Source organism: Patella vulgata, chromosome 6 (assembly GCF_932274485.2).
Source record: "Patella vulgata chromosome 6, xgPatVulg1.2, whole genome shotgun sequence".
NCBI classification, from domain to species: domain Eukaryota; kingdom Metazoa; phylum Mollusca; class Gastropoda; family Patellidae; genus Patella; species Patella vulgata.
This window is the reverse complement of record NC_065884.2, coordinates 12,554,191-12,569,363: the sequence shown is the minus strand read 5'-3', so window position 1 is coordinate 12,569,363 and position 15,173 is coordinate 12,554,191. Positions and strand designations below refer to the sequence as shown.

Genomic DNA, 15,173 nt, shown 5'->3' with positions numbered 1-15,173 from the left:
TACTACTACTACTACTACTACTGCCGCTGCTGCTGCTGCTGGTACTACCACTACTACTAATACTGTTTCTACTACTACTACTACTACTACTAACAACTACTACTACTACTCTGAACGGGATCTTAAACGTTAACGTGACGCCAGCAATCAATCGAGGCGAGGCGATTTTGAACAGGACTATCCAGTGCTCCATTTCGATATGATGTTTTGTTTTTCAATGAATCACTGAGGTTTTATATTGGTCTAATCGGGAGGTCATGGGGTTCGCTACCGGTGTTGGCCGAGAAAGATCCTCGGGATTTGCAGGTGTGGTTTACCCTTGACAGTTTGACAGGCATGGGGACTTGTCAAAAAAACACAAGGTCCCGTTTACACATTGGTGTGCACGTAAAAGAAACAGTTGGTATACGAAATAAGAGCTTGTCGTAGCGTCGCTGTCCTGTCAAAAGTTCCCTCATAGCACACAGTATGGCGTATGCAAATGAAAAGAAATGAAATGGGGTTTAACGTCCTACTGGTCTGCTCCGACTAGGCTAATAACGACGGGCATACGCCATACAGTATGACGTATGCCCGTGCCCATTAGGCCAGTAGTAGTAGTACGACCCTAAACCCTATCTATTTCATTTCATTTCTTATGTCGTATAAGGACAGATATAATATAATCTTTGTCCATGATTTACTTCTTTTCAACCACCAACCATGCCATCTTTAGCTAACATCAGAATTGAGAATTTAAGGCCATTTTAAACTCTAACGAGTGACACCCTTAACGCGAGTTTTCTTATTCAAAAGTAGTTCCGTTTGGAACGATCTCTAACCGGACGATGTCATCTAAACGCCCTATTCATCCCTATTAAGTAGAATTTTGCGATTTAAAGAACATGCGGTCTGCGCATGTTCGGCTCTCGTAATGGCGGATCAGTTCAAACGTATGTTTTATAATCAATAAATTTGACTTGAATATAGAGTTGAATTCTTATAAATTTTAAATTTGTGTCAGATGTGGGGGGAAATTTTTTCTTTTAGCGAAAAAAAAGGAAGAAGAATCATGGAAAATAATAAGGATTCCCAAAACTTTAGAACACAAGGGGAAGAGCGGTATTTTTTTATATTGCAGGTTAATAGGGAGGAATAGGAACGGCCAGAGTACAGAAATGATATGAAATGAAATGGGGTTTAACGTCCTACTGTTCTGCTCCTATACTGGGCTAATGAAGACGGGCATACGCCATACAGTGTGCAATGAGGGAAATTTTGCCCGGACAGCGGCACTATCGCCTACTCTTATATCGAATTCCAACTGCCAGGGGATCTTTTACGTGCATTCCAATATATACACGGGACCTCCGTTTTTCGTCTCATTCGTGGACTAAACAGCTGTACTTGTCAGGCCCTCGGTCCTGCATCACTGACAAGGCGAAACCACGCCGGAAAATCTGGATGAACTTTCTCGGCCAATGTAGGGATCGAACACCCGACCTCCAGGCTAGCGAGCCAGCGTCTTACCCACTTAGCCACGTGGTCCCTGGCCAGAGTACAGCGTCCAACCAGATATTTTTTCTCTAATTCCTAAAGGAACAAATTCCGAAGCACATGAATCCGCCAAAGCTGCTGATCCCTTCCCTCTTTTCTGTAGATCTCATTTTTTTCAAATTGTATCATTAAAATAAAAGATTTAATTATATTATAGAGTTCGTTCCGTATCTTGACCGTGGTCCCCGAAAAACTGTGGATTTTCTGAACCCCGAGTCGAAATCACGCAGACGAAAAAATAGTCTCGATCACCCAGAACCTCCTAGTCTTCAACGTATTTGACTTAAAGTCCATTGCCCATGCGTAACCGGGAGTTTGGTTTTTAATCTGATTGATTATCCAGTATCTTTGGCCAAGTAAAGTAAGAGTTCCGGCCCTTCCCGCAATAAATCCCTTAATTCTTGCATTAATATAAACAAACATGAATCGTGACGGCGAATTGGGATTAATTTAAAAAAACATAGATATGACCCATGAAGAGAGAAATTTTACAATAAAAAAATTAAGAGTGTTGGATATTGAACCGGCATGCAATCAAATGGATTATTTAAAATGGCATTCTTAAATTAATTTCATGTGCGTCAATTCTGGTTTTAGCACGAGTTACCTCCCTTAGACGCTGTTTACGATAATGTAAAAGACCGTATACTCTAGCCAATGACCTATTTATTTCCAATACTAATATTCGTAGAAAGAATATTTTTCTGGATGATAGAGAATAATGAAAAATAATGACAAGTTCATAACATCAAACTGTATTTATCACAAATTAATTTACATATTATTTACAAATACATGTAATATAGACAATAAATGGACATCGTTAGATAGCAACTGATACAAATAATCTCTAAAGTATTGTGGAGACCAGGGACAGTAAAATTGTTGATAACAGCCAAGCTTTTAAAGGTGTAACACCACTATCTGAAAATATAAAATCAATCGTTTGTGAATCCTCAAGAATTTGTTCTGAGACCGAGTCCAAGGCATTGTAATCCAGCAAGCTGTTTCAATCACCAAATATTAGATTTTATATGTATTAAGCATATGAATCCGAGCGGTCGGATTTCGGTCATCGCATCATAGTGCCCAAACGGCGGACATCCAGACAACCAACGACGCCACAATGTAAACAATTGGAGATAAATCAAGAAAGCAACGTTGTAGTGCCCACATCAGTCGGGTCTCTTCACTTGTCTCCGTCCAAACGTCTAAGCACGTTATGCCCAACCGGCGGACGTCCAGACAACCAACGATGCCTCAGGGTAAACAATGGGAGACAAATCAAGAATGCAGCGTTGCAGTGCCACCATCACGAGCAGACGCTCAAACGTCTAAGCAGCAGCTATAATAGGAACCCAGTAAGACAGTGAAACTTTCAAAGACTCAGTGGTCAAATTGTTACATTAATTGTTCGAGTCCGAATGGTAGGAAAACATTTACATCTAGAACATCTGATAACACGCATGCATTCAGGAAGTTAATACATCTAACATGTTTATAGTTTTGTAGTGTAGAACATCTCAAGTCCAGTTGCTAGCAATCTTATTGTAATCAGTATATAGATACAATATAGTAGCGAGCCATGGGTGCTCGGGTGGTACACGGACCTGGGGGGTTGGATGGCCGAATAGTTAGCACGCGCGCGCTGTATCATACGGTCTGTCATTGAGTCAACTGGCGGGGTTTCGATTCCCCGGTTGTACGTGACAAGGAATAGGGTCGCCTGTCCAACCTCGTGGGTTTTCTCCGGGCCCTCCGGTTTCCTCCCACTGCTAAAGACCCCTACGCGCAAGCGAATGATTGAAATAAAATTAAACCATATGTTAGTCCGGAAATGACCTAGTTTGTGTCGAGTGGACGTTAAACCCCATTTCTCTCTCTCTCTCGGTACACGTTCCTATTCAAGTGTTAGCTGTGAAAATTTCCCGGAATTTCCCCTTGACATAGTGCAGGATGTGGCGAAAACCTGGGGTCCCGTTAACCCCGGTAGTTGGAATTCGACAAATTTCTCTCATATCAAACAGAACGGCGTATATGGCATGTTCATTTTCCCGGTTGGTGCGGCGAAAACCCGAAATCCCGTTAACCTCTGACAGTTGCAATTCGACAATTTTTTCTCATACCAGACTGAATGGCGTTTCACATGTTCATTATCTCGGTTTTTAGGGGATCACGTGGCTAAGTGCGTAAGACGCTGGCTCGCTAGCCTGGTGGTTGGGTGTTCGATACCTGCACTGGCCGAGAAAGTTCTACCAGATTTTCCGGCGTGATTTCCCCTTGTCAGTGATGCAGGATGGAGGGCCGGGCAAGGACAGCTGTCTAGTCGTTCGGATGGGACGAAAAACCGAGGTCCCGTGTACACATTGGCGTGCACGTAAAAGATCCCTTGGCAGTTGGAATTCGATATAAGAGTAGGCCGTAGCGCCGCTGCCCGGGCAAAATTTCCCTCATAGCACACTGTATGGCGTATGCCCGGCTTCATTAGCCCAGGTTAGGAGCAGAACAGTAGGACGTTAAACTCCATTTCATTTCATTTCATTTCATTATCTCGGTTGGTGCAGATAACCAGAACTTAAACCTGATGTAATTGCCTACCTTGATTGCACAATGTCTGAATTAGTGGGTGAATAATCTTCAGATCATTGTTTACAGTACTCTTCTCATCTCCGTTACACAAAACTTCAGTATTTGTCAAACATTGTTCATAAACCTGGTAAGTACTGAAACGACATAGAGACAATTACGTCAAGGTTTTGGTAATCATCAAAATATCGGACCATAAGTTCCTAGATTATGGCCCCTGATTGTACGAAAAACAATGCTGATTAAATGTAATACAAACAGAATGGAAATAACAATTAGATATACATGTTATAGCAAGATCGTGAAATTCGGGATTTTGGTACAATGGACTGCATTGATTTTTACCCAATCGTCAACTGTCAAAATAAGATTATCTCTGTAACAGGAATTCGCTTGTAAATTTCATAGCAGCCCTCCGCGTGGACTTCATAAACTACTTGAATATTTTAGCTATAGCATGAATTACATAGTAACTCTGAATATTTTAGGGATTATATAAAAAAAACCTCTGAATATTTTAGGGATTACATAAAAAAAAACCTCTGAATTTTAGGGATTACATGAAAACTCTGAATATTTTTGGGATACAACATACAACAAAACTCTGAATATTTTAGGGATTACATAAAACTCTGAATATTTTAGGGATTACATAAAACTCTGAATATTTTAGGGATTACATAAAACTCTGAATATTTTAGGATTACATAAAAACTCTGAATTTTAGGGATTACATGAAAACTCTGAATATTTAAGGGATTACATAAAACTCTGAATATTTTAGGGATTACATAAAAACTCTTAATATTTTAGGGATTACATAAAAACTCTGAATGTGTTAGGGATTGACATTTCGGATTTTTCAAAAATCCCCGACCAACACCTGATTTTCATACAATTATTGAAATAATTTGCGATTTCTCTAAATCTCCAATTCCACAATCTTACTGTAACATATACACCATGGTTTTAAATATGCCTTCTGGTAGTCTCTATCATCCAGAAAAATATTCTACGAATGTTGAAGACTAGGAGGTTCTGGGTGACCGAGACTAGCCTTCTGGTACATAATTTAGATAACGTGCTTTATACACTATACCTGCATTTATCTTGTGTAGTTGTAGCCAATTGTAACGATGTATTCACATTATTTGTACATTCATATAACATAGGTGTACAACCATAACCTACAAATTATACAAAGAAAAGTATTTATTCAGGACCAAATAAGTTTACCACAATCAAATAATACTGAAACGCTTTGAAAACAACGACCTGGGCTTGCTTGACTCCCTTAGTCCCTATAATCCACCAGCAATAAGCTGTCCTATTATCATTAAAAAAAATAGAGACGGGGCTTGTTTGACCAAACTATAATTTACAAGACAAGAACAGCTGTCTAGTCGTTCGGATGGGGCGAAAATAACTCTCGAACATGCAGTGAACGCCAAACTAAAAATGTCAATAGTACAGTAGTATAGGACATACCTTTACATTTAGAATAAAGTGTTGGTGTTATTTTATCAACTAACTGGGTAATGACTGTTTTCTCAGCTGCTGAACAATCTACTTCTATAGCTCTCAAACAAACATCGAACAGTTCATTGGCACTGAAAATAAACAAACAAAATATCGTTTAAAACGAGGGAAAGAAAGAGGCACATAATACTTCTGATAGTCATCTAAAAAGTTCATTAGTCCTGACAATAAACCAGAAATAGATGAGGGAATAGAGTAATAAATGTAGGGATACACATATTTAAACGGTTCGAAGATTTCTGGTCGGTGGGTAATACCACTGGCAAGTGGGACCACGCCAAAAAATCCCGATGGATTTTCTCGGCCAACACAGGGATCCAACGCGGGATCTCCAAGTTAGGGAGCCAACGTCCGACTCACTGAGCCACCGTGACTCCCCCATTTTAAGAAGTCAACCAATGAAATGACTGAATTCTTAAACCATTTTAGTTTAGGTTTCTGTGAATTAGACCCCCGACCTGATTAGTTCAAAGTGCATCAGATTGATTATAACCCACAGTGGTAATAGTATTTAAGATATACTGGCACAGAGCCTATTTTTACCTCCTACATAGATGTAAAAAACGTCTAAAAACCTAACGTGAGGAGTATTGTCGCCGTTTTGGCCTCACTCCACTGTTATCCTATATATGTATGTACCTGAATGAGAAAAGATGATGACCCAAAGCTTCTGATTTTATTAAATTTGCGGCTAATTTCTCCTGATTTAACGCCTCACGAGGCTCAAATTCCTGTACAAACCCCTGCTATTTCTCAAAATTATCCCCTTTAAGTACATTATTGTATACCTACTTGCAGATAAGGGGTAGAGTTCCCTCGGTTTCTGCCAGTGAAACATTCCATACAGCAATACACATATTGGTTTGTACAGAACAATCTTGACCTGTATCATAACAAGGTTAGAAAAACTTAAATCAAGCTAAACCCTGTCACTGTGGAATACAGGTCACAATTCTTTGGATTGTAATTACTGCTTATTACTGAGCGACGTTTCAACTATAGGCTTGATAATGACTAGAGAAGCCTAGTCGAAACGTCGATCAGTAATAAGCAGTAATTGTATTCCATAGAATTGTGACCTGTATACTCCAGTTCAATTACTTAATGCCATTGAAACAACCTGTCACTGTGGAAGTAAAATTAGTACATGTATATACTAGTAGTTCAGAATGAAATTAAAAACGTAAGCGAACAATTGCAGACTGACAATCGAAACGCCAACTGAAGTTATTATATTGATGATTGGAATTCGAAATAAGAGTAAGCCGTAGTGCCACTGTCCTGGCAAAATTTCCCTTGGTCACCTGGGCACACGCAAACTGAAGATATTACTGTCGTAATCAATCACCTCACTCAAAAAGAATGATTACGTCACGATTCTGCTCACCCACTGTTTTCGGGACCGGAAGAACTGTGATGGAACTCATTTCCGTATCACTCGATTGCAATTCCGACAATTCGGAACGTTTCGAACTGACAGCAATAGAGCACCACCAAAGAGATACAATAAGGAGACCGAGTGTTGTATATACTATAGCCTCACCTCTACAATCCCGGTTAACTTGTGGACCAAGTTGATTTAAAATAGATCTAATATCAGTCACTTGTTTAGGTGTACACGTGCTTTCAATACTCAATAAACACGACATATATTCTTCTGATAATCTAAAATTTAAAAAAATTATATAAATATATATAAAAAATGTCTTAAAATAAATAGACCTCAAAGTGTCGGAATAATTAAGTCTGACGGGTTGATTCATCCCAAACTTGGGATGCCTGTCTAAAGCTCTGAGACCAGGGGCCTGTTTCACGAAATTTTAACTAAGATAAAATCCAAATTTTAGTAATTTGATTGGATAATATAAGATTGATTTTAGTGCTTAGCCAATCAAAATTGAAGTATCTACTAAAATTTGGATTTTATCTTTAGTTAAAATTTCGTGAAACAGGCCCCTGGTATTCTCGAAGTATGGCGTAGATGGATCGCTGCGTGCAGTATGGAGCTGATTGGCTTGGGCTTCTTCTTCTATTAGTGTTTAACGTCCGCTTATTTTCGTATGTTTAGGGCAGTGAGTATCTATTTATATTTACGGTTCTGGAATAGAGACAACAATGAGATATGGCTGACTTTGTGTTCCACTGTCGACAGTTAAAGTGAAAAACGCAACTAAAATGATTAAACAAACTGATTCAGACCTAACGGCAATGTAATTGTTTTGATTTCTAATCATCAGATAAACCAAATTCAACACTTTGTTTTTAATCAAAAAGGTTCGGCTTATTTATGTTTAACTTTACCAGAGGACAAATCTAAGCAGCAGTACCCATATTATTACAGTAATTTTACCAATCCATGATCAAGAGTTCCATGTAAATGTAGAATGTATATGTGTAGCAGGCACCCTCGTAGCCAGCCGGGGACAATGAAGCGGGGGGGGGGGGGGGGGGTAGCTCTAAACTATCTACTATTTGTAATAGACAGCAGTCAGGGTTCATCATGTGGAGTATTGATTTGGGGACGTTATTATACATTACATATTACATATTGCGATTACTTGCAAGTTTCAGGTTTACTGGTAGATTGCCCTGTTGCTGTTTTCCAGGCTTGTGTACATTCTGCAAATTCCACATCACAAGCTTGAGCTGTAAAAAATTGATATAAAATGATGAAATCTGCAGTTATAAACATGGAAATCAGTGAAGAGAAAAGCTAATTATAAACAATATTAATTTTCAGATTCAAAACATGTGATATTCGAGAACATGTTCATCTGTAGGCTACTATATTAATATTATCAAATTTCTTATTACAGTGGGGTTTTTTTATTAATAAGAGGGGGGTGGGGTGGGGATGGCCAAATCGTCAGCACGTGCGCGCTGTATCATAAGGTCTTTCATTGGGTCAACTGGCGTGGTTTCGATTGAACCATGTGTTAATCACAAAATGACCTAGTTTGTGACGAGTGGACGTCACTTTATTAATAAGAAATTGTAGTTATCATAATAAAATCAATAAGCGCCGTTTGATAAGTCACCTTATTTAAGCAGGGTAGTCTAAACACACGGGCAAGCTTGGCAGGTGCTCCAATGCTCGTGGGTGTAAATCATGATATTTAATGTTTAAACACTGATTTTGTTGGAAGTACAATAAATATAATTTAATGTTATCTGCAAATTAAATTACATCTGTATTCCTGTAAGTGGTTTTGTGCGTAGGCAAGGCCACGTGTTGCCCGGGGACCTATAATGCTGACAAGACGGCCCTGATTTTATGGTCGAGGAAGACAGCATTCTGCAGACAGAGGTAAATCTACTTCATGCGGTTCTACTCCGTTTCACATCTTGCACACACACAAAGACTAAATAAACTTTTTTCAATTTTATTAAATGGAAGCAGAAAAATACTCAACAAAATTCTTGATGTATACTTAGTGTTTTCGATTAAAATCGTCAATTTGGGACTTAAAATGCCGGTCAACTAGGTTGCCGGAGCTAACGGTAGACAGACAGACAAGTTTAGTATTGGAAGACAGGTACCGATGTAAGTTTATTATTAGCTTTATGATACCTTGGCATTGGTTACTCAATATTGGTAAAACCTCTTTATTAAGTAACGTCTCTATCGAAGCTTTATCATCAGCGGAACAAGATGGTTCGGCATTCTTCAGACAGGATCCATACACCAATACAGCACTGAAATGAGGTTTGACTGGATTGGACCTAAATGTTTATCACCTTGAGCTTTTACCCAATCTGGTTAAAACACAGATCCTATTTCGTTTCGTTTTTATAGTTCAAAATTTCGTTTAACTTGTCTTTACTACACTAGGATCTGGAAGAGTTATTATCATTGACGTGTTCTGAATGAACATTTGTAAGTGGCTGTATGCCTAGGTAAGGCCACGTGTGTGATGTTTTGCCCGGGGACCTATACATTAGCCAATGAAACAGTCTGTTACGGCGAGCTTTAGGCGTGTTTTGCACGGAACTGTGGGTAATTCACTAGTAACATCAATGCTCATTGGTTAATCAAATATCTGACGTCATAGGTCAAAAGAAGCTCGTATGACCTCTGACGCGACCTATCGCTACAACCGGTCAGATCTTCATGTAGGCTATAAGTGTAGGCCATCGAAAGTATAAAAAAACGAAACGAAATATAGATCTGTATTTTAATCTAATTGATCTTTCACCCAAGCCACGACGTCAGATGCAGCTTGGCTTGATGTAGTAGACATCCATGGAAATTTAAAATGGTGAATGCCAGCTACACTGTTTGATTTCACTGCCATTGTCCGTTCTCTACGGAAGACCATATGGGTTAATTATTAAAAGAAAAAGAAAATATTCTGATCATCTTGTAAATGAAATGAAATGGAATGGGGTTTAACGTCCTACTGGGCTTATGAAGACGGGCATGCGCCATATAGTGTGCTATGAGGGTTTTTTTCCCCAGGCAGCGGCTCAATGGCATACTCTTATACCGAATTCAAACTGCCAGGGATCTTTTACGTGCACGCCAATGTATACACGGGACCTCGTTTTTTTGTATTATCCGAACGACTAGACAGCTGTCCATGTCATGTCCTTCGTCTTGCACCACTGACAAGGGAAAACCACGTCGGAAAATCCCGATAACTTTCTCGGCCAATGTAGGCTAGCGAGTCAGCGTCTTACCCAATTAGCCACCGTGGCTTCAGATTATCTTGTAATTAAAGTACATGTATAGTTTATTTTTTATTTGATTGGCCGTTATGGTATTCCGTAGCTCTCTTATTTTGTAGAGATAAGTGAAATGAATCACTACTTACGCACACTGCTTGTCTAAATCTTGGTTGGCTGTTGCCATGGCTGCCTTCCACGCGGTTGTACAATTTTGTACTAAAGGTAGGCAACTTGTCGCGGCAACTGAAAAGACCAAAATAAGATTATGAATGGATTTTTCAAAATAAAGCCGTTTCAGACCAAGTCTGCTAAAACTAGGACATCACAGTTTCATCTGCTGGTTACATCAGATATGCCGTATGCATGATAGGTCCGACCTGAATTCCAACCATCCAATCACACTGTTGCACCTGCATTCACAAATAATAATCGATGCCCGAAAAATGCCGCACAAAGTAGAGTGCCTCCTGACAAAATGTTTTAATCTATAGTCAATTCAGTACAAATTCGTGGTATCCAATTGAAAGAAAAGTAAAATTAGTGTTTTATAAATTTCGGGCACTTTATTTTGCCAACTAGATGAAATAATACATTTTTTTTCACTTTGCCCGTCTGCCCGAAAAGTCAGATTGCCCAAAATTAGGGGGGTAACTGCCCCCTGTCCTCCTGGCTCGTACGCCTATGGGTAAAATCCGGCTAAGTGTATAATATGTCAAGGATTTTTCACTTTTGCTGGGCCAAAACCCTTCTCTGTATCTACTAGCAGAACCTTGTAAGTAAGAAATTTGTTTCACAACACAACACCCACTTCCATTTATTATTGGACGAACCTAGTATATTGACAAATTATCAACTATTACTAACTTGAAAGCCAAACGTAAGACACAACAGCATGGCTCATCGACACATGAAATTAATAACGTGTGCTTCTAAAGGGTATTCGTTCCGGTTTATATTTCCCCCTTAAGATTACATGGCTAGTGCTAAATGATAAGGCCAGCTCAATTTGTCGTCATTGGTCACGAGATGTAAACAGGGCTAGCGCTAATCCCAACCCTAGCCCTGGATCTAGCTCCAATCTGGCCAACAATCACGTGCCCTAACCTTATTTACATCTCGGCGACCCTGACAAAAATTGAGCTGGCCTTAGAAAATAGATTTAGCCAGATTACACTACGAATCCTCTAAAAAAAATGTTGCAAACCAGATACGGGTGGGTGTATAGCCTGACCTGGGTAGCGTTCATATCTGAACATAAACATAGACTAAAAAGACAGTACCAGTTTGTCCACATTGGTTAGTTAAAACTGGTATGACCTCACTGCTCAATAAATTCTGTATAGTAGCTTTCTCATCCGGGGAACATAAGGGTTCAGCGTTCTTAAGACAAGTATCATACACATTGATAGAGCTGAAATACAAGTATCATACACATTGACAGAGCGAAAATACAAGCATCATACACATTAACAGAGCGGAAATACAAGCATCATACACATTGACAGAGCTGAAATACAGGTATCATACACATTGACAGAGCTGAATACAAGCATCATACACATTGACAGAGATGAATACGAGTATCATACACATTGACAGAACTGAAATACAAGTATCATACACATTGACAGAGCTGAAATACAGGCATCATACACATTGACAGAGATGAAATACAGGTATCATACACATTGACAGGGCGGAATTACAAGTATCATACACATCGACAGAGCTTAAGTATCATACACATTTACATTACGAGAAGACAAGCATGTTACATGTCGATCAACACCAGGGCCGCCGAGAAAAATTTTCATGTACCGGAGGTAGAAAAATTGCTCCCTTGTCCCCTCACATCTGTGTAAGAACTATGCATAATAATAGATTTTCTAACTTTCCCCTTGCATGGCTAGTACACCATGAAAATAGTATATACAATTACTGAAAGACAGTTATTGATCAGCAGATGAAGATAAAAGCATACCAGTAGCCTCGTGACAAGACAAATCAGTCATATTAACACCAGGACAATACAAGTCCCACACACATTACCAGGACAATACAAGTCCCACACACATTACCAGGATAAGAAAAGCATCACACACATTACCAGAACAAGACAAGCACCATACACATTACCAGGACAAGACAAACATCACACACATTACCAGGACAAGACAAGCATCATACACATTTCCAGGACAATACAAGTCTCACACACATTACCAGGACATGACAAGCACCATACACATTACCAGGATAAGAAAAGCATCACACACATTACCAGGACAAGACAAGCACCATACACATTACCAGGACAAGACAAACATCACACACATTACCAGGACAAGACAAGCATCATACACATTTCCAGGACAATACAAGTCTCACACACATTACCAGGACATGACAAGCACCATACACATTACCAGGATAAGAAAAGCATCACACACATTACCAGGACAAGACAAGCATCATACACATTTCCAGGACAATACAAGTCTCACACACATTACCAGGACAAGACAAGCACTATACACATTACCAGGATAAAACAAGCATCATACACATTATCAGGACAAGACAAACATTACACACATTACCAGGACAAGACAAGCACCACACACATTACCAGGACAAGACAAACATCATACACATTGCCAGGACAAGACAGGCATCATACATATTACCAGGACAAGACAAGCATCACACACATTACCAGGACAAGACAAGCATCATACACATTACCAGGACAAGACACTCATACACATTACCAGGACAAGAAAAGCATCATACACATTACCAGGACAAGACAAACATCATACACATTACCAGGACAAGAAAAGCATCATACTCATTACCAGGGCAAGGCAAACATCATATACATTATCAGGACAAGAAAAGCATCATACATGGACATTGGATAATCGAGACTTTAAATATTATCGTAACAACGGTAGCTATGAGAACATATTGATCAAACTCTTACATAATGATACACTAAAACATGGTGCTCCTCGAGATATTTACTCGTATTTTTTATTCAATAGTTTTCTTATATTATATTATTTACAATTTTATGTATAGGTTTATTAGATTTGATGTTATTTTACTTTAATTCTGAATTATTGTATTGTATTTTGTTTGTTTTACATGTATATTGTTTTTACTGCAGACTTTGTAACGCGCATTTAAGCGCTATGTGAATTGTGCGCTATATAAATTTTCTTAATAATAATAATAATAATAATAATAGTAGTAATAATAAAAAGTCTAGTTTAAGGCATATGAACATACATTTGCCAAGCTGCTAACTGACCTGCATTTCATTTGTATGTTCTGGTTGGCGACGGTCATACTTGTCTTCCATGTTTCAGAACAAGTGTTGACAACTGCCAGACAATCTCCACAATACCCAACACCAACTGTCGCAGCTGAAAATCATATAGAGGGTTGACAGTAGCATATTAATAACTGCTAAATGTTCGTATGCCAGATCAATTGTATTAAACCGTCGGAACAAAGTTAAAGAATGGATTAGTATTTTTTTTCTTTTTTAAATTAATTGAAGAAAATTTGAAAAACTCGACATTCAATTCAAGAGGGAAAGCGCTATTCGTGGTTTGGAGGTAAGCAATCGCTTCTTCATGTATCTGGAAATCATCGGCCACACAGTGATTCGATTGTGGTCTATTTCTGGAACACAGGGGTCCAGAGAAAATTAAAGAAAAACATAACATTTGGGAGCCTTCTATTTCTGCTTCTTGCCTGGCATAGAATCACAAATAGTGCCGACTTCTGGCTGGTGGGGCATTTTAATCTTTTAAAAAACATTATATATTAACTTGTTTAAAGAGGGGAGAGGTGATGTAGGCCAAGCACGTTCCTCATTCCCTTTCAATTTTTTAGTATAAAATTATTTTGGGTAAAAAGACCCACTGTACATCAGAATCTGGTCTAAACCTCTCCACGGGGACCTTATGAATTAATCTTCAGAAATATATAATAGAAGCTTACCGAACAGTAGAATATAACTAAAAATGTTCATCATTTTAGGTCGAAGAAAAATAGCTTTATTGCCTTTTGCGAATGATCTGATAGAAATAAACGAAAAATTAAAAAAAGATAACACTGTGAGATAAGTGGGTGAAAGTCCACCATCAACTGATAACTAGGTTATATTAATAATGGATGGTTAGATAGAGAGATAACCTGAATTGAACCATCTGCCATTAATACATATGAGAGAGAGAGAGAGAGAGAGAGGGAGAGAGAAAGAGGGAGAAAGAGCTTTTAACGTCCACTAGACATAAACTAGGTCATTTCGGGACTAATATATGGTTCAATTTTATTTCAATTATTCGCTTGGGCGTTGGGGTCTTCAGCAGTGGAAGGGAACCAAAGGACCCGGAGAAAACCCTCGAGGTTGGACAGGTGACCCTACTCCTTGTTACATAGAACCGGGGAATCGAAACCACGCCAGCTGACTCAATGAGTCTAGATAATAAACTGCAACTGTATCTAACCGATATATTGGTCTAAACGATACACAGAATATAGAAGTTGTGCCATCTAGAATCTAAGTATTATATTGGCATGCTTCATCTTAAACCAAAATGCTATACAGTTATTCACCATATATAGCATCTAGAATGTTATATTGCTGCTCTGCACCATCTAGAATCTAAATGTTATATTAGTGTTTTTTACCATCTAGAATCTAAATGCTATATTGGTCTTCTATACAATCTTGAATCATAATGTTTTATTGATGCTCTGTGCCATCTAGAATCTAAATGTTGTATTACCGTGTTGTACCATCTGTTATCTAAATGTTATAATGACGC

General features: G+C 38.7%; 1 protein-coding gene across 1 annotated transcript; it reads right to left on the bottom strand.

The window, feature by feature from the left end:
* Positions 1–2,363: 2,363 nt before the first annotated feature.
* LOC126825274 (uncharacterized) lies at positions 2,364–13,749 on the bottom strand. Its single transcript, XM_050554864.2, has 11 exons — positions 13,646–13,749; positions 11,610–11,740; positions 10,476–10,572; positions 9,233–9,357; positions 8,220–8,307; positions 7,205–7,326; positions 6,454–6,544; positions 5,611–5,732; positions 5,222–5,309; positions 4,135–4,259; positions 2,364–2,460 (listed from the first exon to the last, which is right to left on the bottom strand). The coding sequence occupies exons 1-11, from the start codon at positions 13,681–13,683 to the stop codon at positions 2,387–2,389; spliced, it is 1,101 nt and encodes a 366-aa protein (XP_050410821.1). The 5' UTR covers positions 13,684–13,749; the 3' UTR covers positions 2,364–2,386.
* Between the last annotated feature and the right edge of the window lie 1,424 nt (positions 13,750–15,173).